This window comes from Otolemur garnettii, unplaced genomic scaffold (assembly GCF_000181295.1).
Source record: "Otolemur garnettii isolate 467f Iridium unplaced genomic scaffold, OtoGar3 scaffold00023, whole genome shotgun sequence".
Taxonomy (NCBI): Eukaryota; Metazoa; Chordata; class Mammalia; order Primates; family Galagidae; genus Otolemur; species Otolemur garnettii.
The window spans coordinates 8,272,729-8,287,101 of record NW_003852418.1 but is presented as its reverse complement, the minus strand read 5'-3'; the positions used below and the strand labels follow the sequence as shown (position 1 = coordinate 8,287,101).

Below are 14,373 nucleotides of genomic sequence, written 5' to 3'. Positions count from 1 at the left end.
GCCTGATTGATGACCTGGCTCCAGAGTCCATCGCTCACTCCCAAGCCAGGCCACTGCCTGCCTCCTTGCATCCTGATTTCCCAGGCAACAGGATGGAGGAAGGAAGAGGCCAGTTTTGCTGCTGAGGAAGGTGGGGGCAGAGTTCTGAGAGGAATGAAGAGACCCTGGACAATAGGGCAAGCCCCTGCCTGTGGGTCTCTAAGAAGGTCATCCTTGCCAATCAGATCACTCCCCCACCATGCAACTGAGGTCCTTGCAAGATCCATCATCGCTATAAGGCATTGTCTTTCGAAGTCCAGGGCCAGAGCCCACATGCAGCCATGCAGCTCATTCATCAGAGGGTCACCCATTGGCATGCCCCAGTGAGAAGCACAGGCTCAGAATGAATTTAGTGGGATCTCCAGGGAAAGCTCTAAAATAGCCTAGCTTACCAGGCTCAACTCACATTAACTGCCAGCTCCTATGCACCACACATCCTGGCTCTGCTGGTGACTCACTTACTGAGCACCTTGGGCAAGTGACTGAGCCTTCCTGGACTTCAATTTTCTTATGTATAAAATGAGATAGTAATAATGCAAGCTTCTTAGGGTTGTTGAACAATCGAGTTAATATATTTAAAGCACTTTCTATATGTTTGTGAAATAAACTAGTGAAATAATCCCAACATGCTGTGCTGGGAGGCAGGAAGTTTGGGAGTTCAGCCCCCTGAGCCTAGAGTGGCTATGCCCATCCCTTAGGATCCTCAGTTTCTACGCCTGTAACCCACAGCGTTGGTTTGGGTCTGTGACAGCCAGTGAGGTGCTGCAGCCCAAGGATCCTCGAAGCCCCTGCTGAGTCAACTGCCCCGCCCCCTCTTCGTCCCCTCGCCCCGTGAGAATGTCAGTGACCACCAGACCCCAGCCCTCTAACCAGGCCCCTGCTCCCTCTGCAGCGCCTGGACTTCGAGTCCCAGCCTGTGCACACCGTGGTGTTGGAAGCCCTCAACAAGTTCGTGGACCCCCGCTTCGCCGACCTGGGCACGTTCCGCGACCAGGCTATCGTGCGCGTGGCCGTGACCGACGTGGACGAGCCCCCTGAGTTCCGGCCGCCTTCCGGCCTCCTGGAGGTGCAGGAGGACGCGCAGGTGGGCTCCCTGGTCGGCGTGGTGACGGCGCGGGACCCCGACGCCGCCAACCGGCCCGTCCGGTGAGACCCCCGCCCGGGGCCGACGCCTGCTGCCTGCTATCCCGCCGTCGCCCTGCGGACAGACTGCGGGCAGAGGGGAGGAGGGCTGAGGTTGGGAGGGAGGGAGAGGGAGACTGCGTGGGGGCAGGGGAGAGAGGTGAGAGGTACCCAGAGGCGGAGAGGAATAGGCAGGGGGCCAGAAGCTGAGGAAGCAGATGTGCAGACAGTCACACAGAGAGACAAGGGAGTCAGGACAAGGAGGGAGAGCCAGGTGACTCCCTGCTCCAGCCACAGTGACTCCTGGTGCTGTCAGCCAGCCCTGTCTCCAAGAATCCCCGGCTCTTTTCCCTACACCCACCTTCCTTCTTGTCATCTCCCCCTAGATCTGCACTAGAGGTTTCAAACTTGTGTTCAGAACCCAGCTCTTGATCCTTCCACCAAAAGAAAAAATAATAATAAAACCTCAGTTTCTCCGGAGCCATCCCCATCTCCAAAATGACAACTCCATCCTTGTAGTTATTCAGGTCAAACATGTTGGAAACAGGCCCAGGACAGTAGCTCATGCCTGTAATCCCAGCACTCTGGGAGGCTGAGGCTCAGGAGTTCAAGTCCAGCCTGAGCAACAATGAGACCCTATTTTTCCCAAAGAGCTGGATGTGGTGGTCTGTACCTATCTATTGTCCCAGCTACTCAGGAGGCTGAACCAGGAGGATTGCTTGAGTCCAGGAGTTTGGGATTGTAATGAGCTATGATGACCCATCTCAAAAATATGTATATATATTGGAGAAAGCTGTGACAGCTCTTACTTATAATCTCAGCACTTTGGGAGGCTGAGGCAGGAGCATCATTTGAGGCCAGAAGGTGGAGACCAGTTTAGGCAACATAGTGAGACCTCCATCTCTACTAAGATTTTTTTTTTTTTTTTAGCTGAGTATAGTGGCCGGTGCCTGTAGTCCCAGCTACTCAGAAGGCTAAACCAAAGGCAAGAGGATCACTTGAGAGGATCACTTGGGAGTTGGAAGTTGCAGTGAGCTATGATTATGCCACTGCACTCCAGTTTGAGTGACAGAAAAAGACCCTGTCTCTAAGACAAAAAGAAATTTGGGGGTACATCCTCAACTCCTCTCTTTCTCTCACACCTCCCCCCAATCCATCAACAAATCTATCATCTTTCTGTAAAAAATAAATGGAGAACCTGACCACTTCCCACTATCTCCATTGCTACCACCCTGGTCCAGGCTGCCAGCTCCTCTTGCCTGGATTATTGCATTTACCTTTTCCCTGATCTCCCTAATTCTGCCCTCACATCTCCTTCTCTAGAATCAATGCAGGAGCCAGCCTCATCTTGCTTAGACATAAGCCAAGAGTCTGGCCCTGCTCTGCTCAAAGCTTTCCAAGGGCACGTGGTAGGCTCAGAATAAAAGACCGAGCCCTGACAATGACCCATGACCCTCCATGCTCTGGCCTCCTGGCAACTTCTCTGACCTCACCTCCCCTCTCCTCTCCTTTCCCCAGTCCACTCTGGATCAGCCATGCTGGCCTCCTCATGGCCTTGCAAACACAGCAAGCTCACCTCCACCTCAGGGCCTGTGCCACAGCTGATCCCTCAGCCTAGAATGTTCTCACCCTAGCATCTCCCATAGTTTGCCCTCTCCCTTCCTCCAAGTCTGTGCTCAAAAGTCACCTGCTCAGTGAGGCCTTCTCTGGGTGCTCTCTGTAAATTTTCAACCTCACCCCAACCCCCAGTGCCTTTCCCTCATTTGCTGTTTCCTCATTAGCCTTCAGCACCATCTGACATATGCCCTCTTTTGCTGGTCACTTTGTCTCTCCCATTTAAATCCATGAGTGCAGGGATTTACATCTACTTGTTCACCCGCGTGTCCACAGGGCCAGCCCTACAGTATCTGGATCTAGTCAGGTGTGAGTGTGAGGGCAAGAGTATCCAGGGGAAGGAACAGCTTGTATAGATGTATGGAGGCAGAGTGGTGGTAGGTGGGCCAGAGAAGAGCAGACTGTGCTAGCTCTGGTGAGCTGGGAAAGACGAGGCACAGAATGAAGTCTGTTGGGCCCTCCCAGGCAGGCTAAGGAGCGTGAACTGCCCAGAAGCCCAGAGCATCTGCACTGCTTCCCACTTTTACTGCCAAAGCCATCCTCAACTGTGTGGCACCTCCCTTCCCCTCAGGCTCCTCCCTTCCACCGGGCTGTCCTCATAGTCTTAGACACACACCCCGCCTTGGCTTTTGGCCTGGCCTAAGACCTCTCCAGGAAGGGCCCTGTCACCCCTGTTTGTTTGGAAGCTGGGCCCAGAGAAGGGCAGAGGCCTCTGCAGGTTCTCTCCTACGGAGCTAGAGACTAGGAGTGGGAGCCCAGTTCCTGGGCCCCGGGTCAGTGCCCCTGTCTGCCACTGCCCTCCTCTCCAACACCACTCTCCACACCCCCTCAGTCTGTTCCTTCCTCCCTCCTTTGGCTGCCCTTCCCTCCTGCTTTTATCTACACTGAAAGGGGCAACTTTGAAGCCGGCTTCTCACCTCCTTTCATCTCTCTCTGCCGCCCCTTCCCTGGGGCTCCTCAGATGTGGAAGCAGTCAGGAGCTTGAGACAGGTCCAATTTAACATCACAAACGTTTACCCAACTCCTCCTCTGTGCCAGGCCCTGAGCCAGGCCTGGGGACACAAGATGACTCAGCCAAGGAGAGGCTGGGGTGGGGCTCCCGGTCTGTAGGATGCAAATATGGAAATGGGAGCCCAGGGCAGGGCTGTGGGGAACAGAGGAGAGTCCCAACTTGGTCCAAAGGTTCTGTCCTGGCAGCTCCCGGGGTTCTAAGGTCATTGACTCAGGCATCAGCCCTGCATTTCATGGGTACTGTTCCAAGCTGGAGAGAAACAGGTGATAAGACAAGATCTCTGCCCAGGGGGAGTTTGCCTTCTCCCGGGGAGAGAGTCAGCCAATAGCTAACTGTTGTTACAGGTCAACAAGTGGCTGATAGGGGTAACTGCTATTTAGAACAATGAGGAAAATAAGCAGAGGTCTTAAGAGAATAAGGAGGGACTGGAGCCACAAAGAACCTTTTTTTTTTTTTTTTAAGATAGGGTATTCGTGTGTTGCTGTTCAGGCTGGTCTCAAACTCCTAGCCTCCACTTTGAATTGAGTGGTCAGGGATTTGACAGAGAGCCATCCTTGCAAAGCTATGGAGAACAGCATTCCAGATAGAGGGGAAAGCAAGTGTGACAGTCCTGGGGCAGGAACAAGCTTACTGTGTCCCTGGAAATGAAGAAATGAAGTGGTACCCTGGGAGACTTTGCCTAGCACAGTGGGCATGGCATAGTAGGGACCTGGGAAATAAAGAAACGCAGGCAGGGACAGAGAAATTTTTCTGAGCTCTGTTCAGGGGATGGTAGAAGGTGCCTCATAATGTGAAATTTACCTCCCAGGAGGCATTACACTCATTACAGATGAAGAAACTGAGGGCCAGCAAGGGAAAGTGACTTGCCCAAGGCCACCCAGCTCAAAAGGGGAAGGACTGGGATTTGGCCCATGACTGACTGCTTCCTCATCCAGCCTCCTGCCATGTCACCCCTCTTACTCTCTTTGTGGTTAGTACAGTCCCCAAGCCTGTGCCATGCCATGCCCTGTGCATGCACGGGCCACAGGGATGAGTCAGATGCGTGGGCCTTGGGTGGCCAGATCTCTGTGGGCTGGGGCTGAGGCAGGGATTGAGGACCTCCAAGGAGGGGCAGGTGCCCTGTGCACAAGGCAGGCGAGTGAGCACGGGTGTACCCCAAGTGGCGCCACCAGAGGATGAAGAGCAAGAGGCCCAGAAGGGGGAAACTTGTGCCAGGTTGGAGTGATGATGAAGAGCAGGTGGTAGGGACAGAATCATGGAGCCAGGAGGTGAAGTTCAGGGCAGTGTGATCAGCTAAATGAACTCATGTGAGGATGGAGGGAGACAGGGACACAAGGGCACTTGTAAAGACCTTGAATGTCAGGTGAAGAAGTGGGACTTCATCCTACAGGCAGTTCCCGGAAGGGCCCAGCTCTAGACTAGCCTGGCAGACAGATGGGCCATTGATCAGCCCAGCCAGGTTCCCACCAGCCTGAGCCCTATCATGAGTCTCCTGTGAGCATCAAAAACAGGAACATCCGCTCTGGACCAGAGAAAGTGAACCCTTCATATCCTCTAGCACCCGCAGCAGAGTGCCACAGGACATGTTTTGGGTTCTGGAATGAGAGAAGACTCAAGTTCCAATCCCACCTCAGTTGTGGAATTTTGAGCAAGTTACTGTACCCCTTTCTGAGCCTTGGTTTCCCCATCTCAAAAATGGGCATCAGGATAGTACTTGCCCCGTTTATCGGTATTAAATGCCCGCGATATACCAAGTTCTATACTTGATGCTTCCAGGGTTGGAAGGAGGGGCAAGTGCTTGGCACATAGCATGCCTTCAGGACATGGTCATTACCATTTTTTGGGTAGTCTGTACACCTGTTCATTCTGCAACCACTACTAACTGCACACAATTTTTGAAAATTGAGAGCAGCTTTTGAGCTGGGCCTTAAGAGGGTTAAGGAAAGAGTCATAGATAGGACAGAGTGATCAGGGAGAAATCCCTTGTGGGGGGAAGTGGCTTGGGTCGTCACCCTGCTGCATGTGCGTGTTCACGAGCCCACACACAGGAACTCCAGAAAGCCTGGACGTGCCCGAGCCCACAGCCTTTCCTGTTCATTACAGCTGTGTGTGTTATAAATGCACATATTGGTGTAGAGAAAAACCACATGTGCACCCCGCCAAGAAACAGCTCTTACCCCATTTTCTCCACCCTAACCTTGACAACAGCAGTGTTTTGTGCTGTTCCTAGAGCCTGGGAATGCCAGCAGCTGTCTCTACCTGGTTGGCTCCTTAGGAAGGTGATCTTAGACCTGGGACCCTGGACAGACATGGGATGGGAACTTAGCTCTGCCACTAACCAGCCCTTTGCGACCCAGGGCAAGCTACCTGGCTTCTCTGAGCCTCAGTTTCCTCATCTGGAAAATGGGAGTGATGATACAACCTGGGAGGATTTGAGGAGCTCATGCAGGGAAAGCCCTTACACAAAGTCTTGCTCAACAAATAATTGTACATTACAGGGCAGGTGGAGAAGTGGGACTACATCCTACAGGCAGTGCTGGAGAGGCCCAGCGCTGGACTGGACAGCCTTACAGACAGATGGGCCATTGATTGGCCCAGGCATGTTCCGTTATAAGTGTTTTCTTGGTAGTCACTTGACCATACCTCACAACCAGCCTATGAAGTAGATTTTACAATCTCCGTTTTTAAGAAGAGGCAACTGAAGAACAGAGAGATTAGGTCACTTGCCTGAGCTCACACAGCGAAGTTTCAAACCTAGGCGGATGGGCATCTGCACACCTTACCGCCATATCTGTCTTTCACTCCCCACGCACGCTCTTATTCTGCCCCTGTCCTCCCGTGCTCTGGGTCCTCTTGCTGCCTCAGGCCCTGGCTAACTGAGGAAGTAGAACTACAAAATATAAGCAGAACCTTCTGGATACACAGTTGTCTCCTGTCTTTCTCAGACTACTGGCAATGCTGTGATGCCCATACAGGGTGCCTCTGCGCCCAGGCACAAAAGCCACACAATAGGTTGGAGGGGCCCCCTGGGTCCTCCCTGCCAGACATTTCTGAATAATAATTAGAATAACAATAGTTCCCATTCATGGAGTAATTTTCCTGGAACGCAGCTAAACACCTTACATGCATTTCATCCTCCCAACAGTGTATAAGGTGGGATCATCATCTCTATTTTGCTGAAAATGAAGGCTCAAAGATGGAAGTGATGCCTGGGGGCAGTGCAGACCTGGATCCAGACCCAGGGCTGAGCAGCTGTCTCTTGAGCTTTTGCTCTTCAACTGCAGTACACTGTCTCCAACAAACCACTCACGTATTCATATCACAAATAGGCACTTTCCACCCTCGACATATACCAGACACACAACTCATACATGCACCTACACGTGAGATGCACAGCTTCCGCACCACCATCCCCCAACGTTTGCCAGGCCACAGTCCTGGCTACACACTGCACCCCCCCACCACCACCAGTCTCTAGCTCCTTGAGCTGGAACAAAAACACCTGGGTTCAGCCTGCTGCATTGACCCAAAGCCCAAGTCTTTAGCTGGTTAATGGTGGGTCCCCTGCTGTCCCCGCCCCATGGCCTTGGGAACAGCTGCCTCCACTTAGATTCTGGCCCCTCCTTTCTCCTCTAGAAGGGAACAAAAGGGAAAAGCAGGGAAAGGGAGGTAAAGGAAGGAAAGAGAGAGATCTCAGCCTAGGAGGGGGGCGGGGGGGAGGAAGCAATGGAAAGGCAGTTGGCTCCTCCCACAAGGCCTGGCCTGTGCCCACCCTGCGGAGTCTCAGGAGCCCGGGCTGTGTCACTTCTATGGTCCTCTCCTGGACTCTGTCCTCCCACCTGTAGAATGAGAGGAGGCCTCTCAGTTTCCTTCCAGCCGAGCTGACACTCAGAGTCTTTTTTATCTCCTTTGAACCCAAACATCTGACAGGGCCAGGCTGGGGGCAAAGGGGACCTGAGGCTTCATGCATTGAGGCTTTGGATGGTTCAACAATCTAGAAAGAAGTCAGGGTACAGAATCCCAAATCTGGGTGCAATTTCCGATTGTGACAGAGTTGTTGTAGAACCTCGGGCAAGATCATTGCTAGCCCATAAAGCACTTTTGTGTAAATAAGATAAAGGCCCCCTCTGAGAAGATACATGTGGGCTAGAACACATGGTTTGCCAAGCAGACCATGGGGCGGGGGTAATTTACCCCAGCTTCCGCTCTTCAGCTTGGTACCTCTGAGCATCACACAGCCCACACAACCACACTTGGCAGCCCTAAGCTTGGCAGTTTCCTCTCTGAGCCTCAGTGTCTTCATCTGCAAAATAGGGGGATGACATCAGCCTCACAGGATGCCTGGCAGGGCCCTCGTCTATACCACTTGCCGCATTATCCCCAGGGCCTAACATAGACAGCTCAGAGAAGGCTCTAAGTTAGTGTGTAGGGGAGTGTTTTAAACCTTTTTTTATCTCATGGCACACTTGAACCGATAAACTTCTGCAGCACACTTAAGTTATGTTGATCAAAAAAAAAAAAGGGTAAAAAACATAATATGCTTACTGTGTTTTGAACTTCCTTTGAAAAAAATTAATAATCTTTAAAAAATTCCAGGGCACAGCTAAGAACCTGTCACGGCACACCAGTTGAAAATCACTGATATAGGGCGTAAAGGAATGAATGGAGTGATAGCTGGGTGGGAGAAGCAATTTACAAACTATTAAGTACATGCTAGGGGGAGAGATTATCATCTTGAGTCTGAACCTCCCCATACACTTTCACCCAGGTCAGTGGGACCCAAGCTGGTCAGGGGCAAGAAGAATATTAGCAGCCCAGGGACAGGACAGAGCAGCCCACTGGGGACTCAGGAGACTGGCTTAATGCCCTTTACACCCACATGCACAGTGCTTTACAGTTTGACATGTGCCTTCACCTCCACAAAAATAAATATGAAAAGAGTAAGGGCTGCCTGCTCCTCCCTAACCCCCACCACAGTGTGAGGTATGAATCAGTCCAGATGAGCCAAGAGGTGGAGAGATTTGTCCAAGCTCACACAGGTATAAAGTGGCAGAGGAGTCAAAGCCAGCTCTGACTGCTCTCAGACTTGCAGTCCTACTGGTGTCATTATCCCCACTTCATAGTTGGGAAAGCTGAGGCCCCCAGAGGTTTGGCCATGCAGCCAAGGCCCCCCTGAAGGGTATCTCAGTGAGGCTTTGGCTTTCAACAGGCAATGTTTCTGGTATCCTCGCCTCTCTGGGCCTCAGTTTACTACTCTGGGAGATGGGCAAAAGGCCTCTTTCCTCCTGCCTATAGGAGGGGCTCGGTGGCTCACGCTGAGCCCCTCTCTAGCAAGCTGCTTTGTCCTCGCTACACAATGAGCCCTTGCTTGGCAATCGAGGCCTTTGTCCGCTGGCAGCGCAGCCTCAGCACGTCCCCACCCGTGTTATCAGCGCCTGGAAGCGGCAGCCCGCGCTGACGGGGCCTCCCTGGGCCGCCCGAGACATGTGTTGGACACGGGCCTTTAAGGCCTGGAGCCGCCACACAAAGGCCTGGGAAGAAGGCGGAACAAAGGGCTTTTTCACGCAGCAACTGAAAAGCTGCAGATTAGCTCTGTCATGCTGCGCAGGCGGGGAGGAGCCCACGGCCCTGCCCCTGGGGGCCCCCCCTCCCAGGGCACTCGCTCAGCGGTGTCCCTGGCCTGCAACCTCCATGCCATGACCTCCGGAGAAGACTCCTAACGCCACAACTGACCCCCTCTGTCCTGCTAAGGATCCCCCATTGGCTCCTCACAACCGATCCCCCTCCTGAATTATGTGCGCTCGAGCTCTGACCTAACTCTCCCATGGCCGGGTCCAGCCATTGTACACCGTTTGCCTTGCCCTGGACAATTCTCAGCCACATGCATTTGCACTTTCTGTTCCCCCTGCCCAGAATACCATCCCGGTCCCCTTCTCAAGTTCAAATCTAGTGTCACCTCTTATGGAAAAATAAGAATCTACATCAGTTGTACTGTATGCCAGACACTTCGCCTTCTTCCAGCCCTCACAACCATCACGGGGAGCCAAATATTAGCTGGAGCTAATACGGCAGCGCAATTGAGGAAATGGAGGCTCAGAGAGGTTGAGCGTCGCCCGTGGTCACACAGCAGGCACCCGTGCCCCCGAGATGCAAACTTCGCTTCCCACCTCTCAGTGGGAAAGGGTCTCTTCGCCCATGTGTGTCCCATGCAGAGTCCCTCTCCTGGATTAGGGTGGGGAAACACGGGCACTGGCTTCATCTGGCACGAGCACCTTCAATCAGCCCTGCCCTGTCCCCGTTCAGGTACGCCATTGACCGCGAATCAGATTTGGAACAGATCTTCGATATCGATGCTGATACAGGCGCCATCGTGACCGGCAAGGGGCTGGACCGTGAGACAGCCGGCTGGCACAATATCACAGTGCTGGCCATGGAGGCAGGTGAGCTGGGCGCCCCCCAACCTCTCCCTCCTGAGGAAATGGGGGGAGGGTGAGCAAAAGCCGCCCTGTCAGTCAAAGTCCATGGGGGAAGTACCAAAGGTTGGGGGCGGGGCAACGAGTAAGAAACTGGAGGAAGATCCCACAAGGCAGAAGCTGGGGGCAGAAGCTGATGGGCTGGAACAGCCGGAGGGGTCCCAAGTCAAGGGGTTAGGGCTGGTCTTCAGGGAGGCTGACTTCGTTCGTCATTTATTCAGCACCTATTATATGCCAAGCCCTGTTCTAGGGGCTGAGGCTATAGCTTGGAACAAGAGAAAAGGTCCTGTCCTCAGAGGAGACTAGAGTATCAGCAGAGAGAAAGGGTGGACATGATATGTCAGGTGATGATAAGAGCTAAAAAAGAAACAGCCAGACGAGTAAGCTGGGAAAGGGGATTGGGAGGGAGGAGGACCCTGTATCTCTTTGGGGATGGCTGCTCTGGGAAGAAGACATTTCAACAAAGACCTCAATAAAGTGAGAGAGTCACACTGACATCTAGGGGAAGAGCATTCCAGGCAGAGGGAGCAGCCAGTGCAAAGGCCCTGAGGCGGTAGTCTGTGAGCATGGTAGTCAGTGTGGCTGGTGACAGGCAGAGTGGTCAGCCATCATAGGGTCTTTGAACTTGACTCCAAATGAAACTGGAGTCCCTGGAGGAATTTGAGTAGAGAAGGGGTTTGAGCCTGACAGCGTGCCTCTGGCTACTGCACTGAGAGTGGACTAGGGGCAGAGGAAGCAGGGCTTAGTTAGAAGCTAAATGCAATAGTGCTAGGGGGAGAGGACAGTGGCCTAGCCCAGGGCAGTAGCAACATAGGAGGTGAGGAGTGGTGGGCTTTGGGATTCAGGCTGAGGACAGAGTCAGTAGTCAGTAGTCAGCTGCTGATGGACTGTCATGCTGATGAAAGACGGAGAGGGGTCAAAGACAACTCCAAAGAACTTGGCCTGAGTTTCTGGAAGAATACATGAGTGTGTGTATGTCACAGGCAGTTTGGTGCAGCTGGGGTGGAGGTGAGTAGATGAGAACTCCAGGACTCATAGAGCACCAGGAGAAGGGAGAGGCGGGGTGCCCTCCATCCTCCTCCATGCCCAAGAGCAACACTGCCCACACCACTGCCACTCTTCCAGCTCCCCCACCTGTCAGCTCTCAAGGTCTCAGGAGTCAACAGAGCCGCTAGTAAGCGATCATGACAGCAGAAAGACTGTTGAGTCTCCAAGCTGCAGGGCAGACAGGCAACATTTAAACCTGACTCTGCCCACTTTGGCCCCAGGCTCCTCCTGCCAATCCCCCCTCCTCCTCCCCCTGCTGGCTGCCCCCACTTCCCAGGCCCCACCGGCCCATTCTGGGCTGAGGAAGTCCCTAGGCTGAAGTTCTCTTCCTCTCTTTCAACTACAGTTTAAAAGAAAATACAAAGCTGGCTCAAACCTCAGTGCCTGCTGTTCCCCAGCCTTTGAATCCACTCCTCTACCGCATGAAAGGGAGATAACAAAGGTGGCTGGAAAGGAAGAGGTGGCTGGACTGGGGGGGAGGGTTCCCCCTCCTGCCTCCTCAAACCCACTCCCTAGATAGCAACTGAGGCTCCTGGCTGCAGATGAAGTCAGAGAGGACTGGCCTGGCTGCTGGGCAGAGATGCCACCTCTCCCTGCCCACAAATACATCCCCTCCCCACCCCCAGTCTGTCACCCTACCTGACTTCCACCCCCAGCAAGTCTCCTCTCTCGTCAAGCATTGTGCTTGTATCCAGTGGTCTCTTTCAGAAAACAGCTAGAATAGCAGACAAAATCTGTAATGCTGCCATTTCACAGAAGAAAGAATGACGGGGCAGGCACTTCTCCATAAACATTTTATACGTATTCTGGGCTAGATGCTTTCTGGAACATACTTTATTGAATCACGACCAATAACATGATCAGTACCCATTTTACTGATAGAAAAATGGAGGCTCAGAGAGTTAGGACATTTGCCCAAGGACGTGCAGGGGCAGAGCTGGGATTTGTGCCAGATCTACTTGGTCCATGGCATTGCTGTGTGGCCTTGCTTTTCCTGACACTCTGCCATCTGAACTCTACTCCAATCCCACCCACAACCCCAAAGGACATGGAGAAGAAGATGAATCTCTGAAAGGAGCAGATTGGCCACCAGGCTCGAGACCCCATCTCTGAGCTGAATCCCCAATCCCTACTCACTCTTCACCCAGGATAGTAATCAATGGGAAAAGGAATGGTCCACTGCACATCACTGGTGGGAGGATGGATTAAACAGGGTAACTCACAGGGAGAACTTAGCCTAGTGGGTGGTGCTTAGTAAGTGCTCAGTTGATGGTATCCATTGATCTTGGCTCTGCACCACCCCTTTTACAGTGATGAGCTCATGGAACATTCACCCCTAAGTGGTGTCAGTTCTACTGTTACCTTCCCCGTGTGGATGAAGAAGCTGAAATTCAGGAAGGTGCAGTCATTTGTCCAAATTCCCAACCCTAGTCTGTCTGACTGCGGAGCCCAGCCCTCCTCATTCCCTATGGTTCCTTGTTGTTGGCACAAAATCAAGAGTCACAAATAACCCACCCACTCCACCTCCTCACTGTCTCCATGACATGAGGGCAAAATTACTATCCCCCATTTTACAGATGAGAAAACAGAGGCTAATGGAGGAACAGGGATGGCCCCAAGATCAAAGAGCAAGTCCATGCAGGACCAGGCTTGGCCCCAGGCCTCCCAGGAGTCAGCCCAAGCCCCACGTGCAATGCCAAGGTCAGCCCACCTGGCACTGTGCCCTCTCGATGAAGTGTACATCTGGCTTCCTCAGAAACAGAGGGGCTGTTTAGGGGATCACGGCGGACCCCCTGCTCCCCAGCGTAACAAACATGAGGTGACAAGAATCAGAGGAGAAATATTTATACACAGTGGCGCAGCTCTGTGAGCGCCTCGGAGAATGTTGCACTCAGCCAGGAGCCGCTGCCTGTCATACTGGATTACCTCAAAGACTCCCGAGCCACTTAGTATGCCATCTCCCCTCTCCCCGAACTTCTGAGTCATCCATTCTGCCCATGCAGACGCTCCTTCCACTGACATTATCTTTAACGTTTTGTAATCATGAAATATTAATGACCGATATTGAATTTAAAATACAATTTGTGTCTGAATACTTCGGTGGAAAGGGCAGTTGTAAAGGGACAGTCTTCAAAGAGACAGGATTGGGGGGGACTTGGAAAGCCAGTGCTGGGGTGGGCGGATGCCAAGGGGCTCCAGCCAGCCACCCCCTCCAGGATTCTCAATCCCTAAGCTGATCTGGAAGGGTAATATCTAGCTGTCCAGGACAACAAAGGGTTAATCAGATTCACTAGCAGCTTCCCCATCTGGGTCACCCCAGGCCAAGTCACGTCTCACAGCACCCCGCATTTCCCTTCATACCAGGGAGCACACGTTATGATTTATGCGTGCATCTGCGTGCGTATTCAGTGAATATTCCTCTTCCCCAGGAAACTCTACCTTCCGTGAGTGCGACATTCACACAGGCCAGGCACACAGGGGACACATGGCAGATGTTTACCAAATGGACAGATAAATGGGCTTGAAGGCAGGGATACACAACAGAGAACAGCTTCTGGTTGCGTCTCCCCAGCTATGGGGGCTTGCATGGGTCACTCCCCCTCTTGTTACCTTGGTTTTCTCATCTGTAAAATGGTGACCATCATACTACTCTATCAGATGGTGTAAGGATAATAACGATTAACCACGGTTTATGTAAAGCTCACCATATGCTAGCCATTGTGCTGACTGCTTTCCGTAAAACACAGATCCCCTGGGCATTAGAAATAACACGCATCCCGTGAGCCTAGCATGGTGCCCGGCACACTGGAGGTGATGTTGATAGCGAGAGGTAGACTCTGAGAGGGAAAGGAATGTCAGAGATGAGGAACTGTAGCCCTCCCCCCCTCATTTTATAGCTGGGAAGACTGAGGCCAAGGAAGGGAACTGCTTGCCCAAGTGTCCCCATTTGACTTTCTACCAGGGGAAGAAGTAGGCATGGGGAATAGGCTTTGAGCAGGAGCGCTCCAGTGTTTTTCTGAGGCTTCTTGTCACCCACTCCAGACTGGGCTGGGCACTGGGATCTGT

The 14,373-nt window shown here is 52.7% G+C and overlaps 1 protein-coding gene across 1 annotated transcript in view; it reads left to right on the top strand.

Moving 5' to 3' along the window:
- The window catches only part of CDH22 (cadherin 22), a 70,597-nt gene that overhangs the window by 38,305 nt on the left and 17,919 nt on the right, over nucleotides 1-14,373 (top strand). Inside the window, exons 6-7 of the mRNA XM_003787669.2 lie at nucleotides 932-1,185; nucleotides 10,091-10,227. Of these exons, the coding sequence (XP_003787717.1) occupies nucleotides 932-1,185; nucleotides 10,091-10,227 (391 nt within the window). The remainder of the gene's footprint in view (nucleotides 1-931; nucleotides 1,186-10,090; nucleotides 10,228-14,373) is intronic.